Consider the following 1,288-nt stretch of genomic DNA (forward strand, 5'->3'; position numbering starts at 1 on the left):
ATGTACAGATACCCCACTGCTGCTTCAACACCTGCACAACCACACAAAGGACGAGGCCCTACGAAGAACGACACGCGTTGAAATACACGAGAAACACGGCACACTCAAAACAACTCCGAAAATGGGCCCCCCACACCATCAACAAGCTGGAAATCATCTGCAGCAGCGATAGTTGCAGAAGGAGCTACAGCAACAGCTGCAACAACGCTGGAGCAGTGCGGTTTCCCTTTCTGGCCGGTTCGCTACTGTGGGCAGGAGAGGCAGCCGCAGCAAAAGGTCGCTTGGCAGCGGGTGAAGGAATCTTGAATTACCTCCTTGTAAGAGCACAGTTGCTCGAGCTCCTCATCGTCCAAGCTGCTGTAGACGACCTGCTGCTGCTGCTGTTGCTCCTGCTGCTGCTCCGCCGCCCCCATCAGCATATCCACCTCTGCCAGCTGCGACAACACCCAATGCAAAGCGCCTCCACAGCGTTCACTATTTCGCCACAGCAGCAGAAGTGGCAGCAAGAACAACAGCAGAAACGGCAGCAAGAACAGCCGCCAGAAAAGCTGCATGAGCAGCAGCAGAAACATAAACAGTGGAAAACCCATGTATAGCAGAAGGAACACCATCAACAGAACAGGCACCGGTAGCAGGAGCTGCTGCTGACCCTTTTGAGGAGCACTTGCAGAAGCTCCATCAGGAAACCCTGAAGGCGGGTAGTGGACAGCGGCTGCAGCAAGGCATTATCTTGTCGCTGCAACACTGCTGTTCTTGAGAGCAACAGCGACAGAGACGGCACAACGGAGCTCGAGACCTCCAAGCCACCAGATCCCAGCAACTGCACCGACAGCGGCAGCACCGCCCACAAAGCCGTCAGCCCCTGAGACAGTGCAGCACATCCAATCACGCGAATACAGCCTCCAGTGGCCGCAGCAGCAGCGGCAGAAGCAGGAGCAGCAGCGGCAACCAGCGCTACAGCAACAGCAGCTGTGGTTGGCGCCGAGCTAGACCCCTGCAACTGTGTGGTGCAACGAGTCGTTGATATGTAGCAACCAGCAGCATCAACGTCTTCCTAGGCCACTGGAGGGCACGGAAGACATCCTCTCAGCAATTAACATTCAGAAAGGATTGGCGAAAAGGAACCGACTTCTGCATGCTGTGCTGATGCGGAACATGACTCTGGCCTTGCAGCAGAACAATCGTTTCCTTGGTATTCAAGCTAGTCGTCTTTATGACTAAATAAAGTTGCTCCAGTTGTATAACTAGGTGGCAACATACTGGTGTAAACATCCCAGTAGAAACAGGC

The 1,288-nt window shown here is 54.4% G+C and overlaps 1 protein-coding gene across 1 annotated transcript; it reads right to left on the reverse strand.

Moving 5' to 3' along the window:
- Window positions 1-242: 242 nt before the first annotated feature.
- On the reverse strand, window positions 243-1,100 carry EMH_0098910 (uncharacterized protein; the record flags this gene model as incomplete). Its single annotated transcript, XM_038022055.1, has 3 exons — window positions 243-434; window positions 650-862; window positions 1,074-1,100. 3 exons carry the CDS (start codon window positions 1,098-1,100, stop codon window positions 243-245), a joined length of 432 nt encoding a protein of 143 aa, XP_037877909.1.
- Between the last annotated feature and the right edge of the window lie 188 nt (window positions 1,101-1,288).

Source organism: Eimeria mitis, genomic scaffold, assembly GCF_000499745.2.
Source record: "Eimeria mitis Houghton genomic scaffold, Emh_scaff10184, whole genome shotgun sequence".
NCBI lineage: Eukaryota > Apicomplexa > Conoidasida > Eucoccidiorida > Eimeriidae > Eimeria > Eimeria mitis.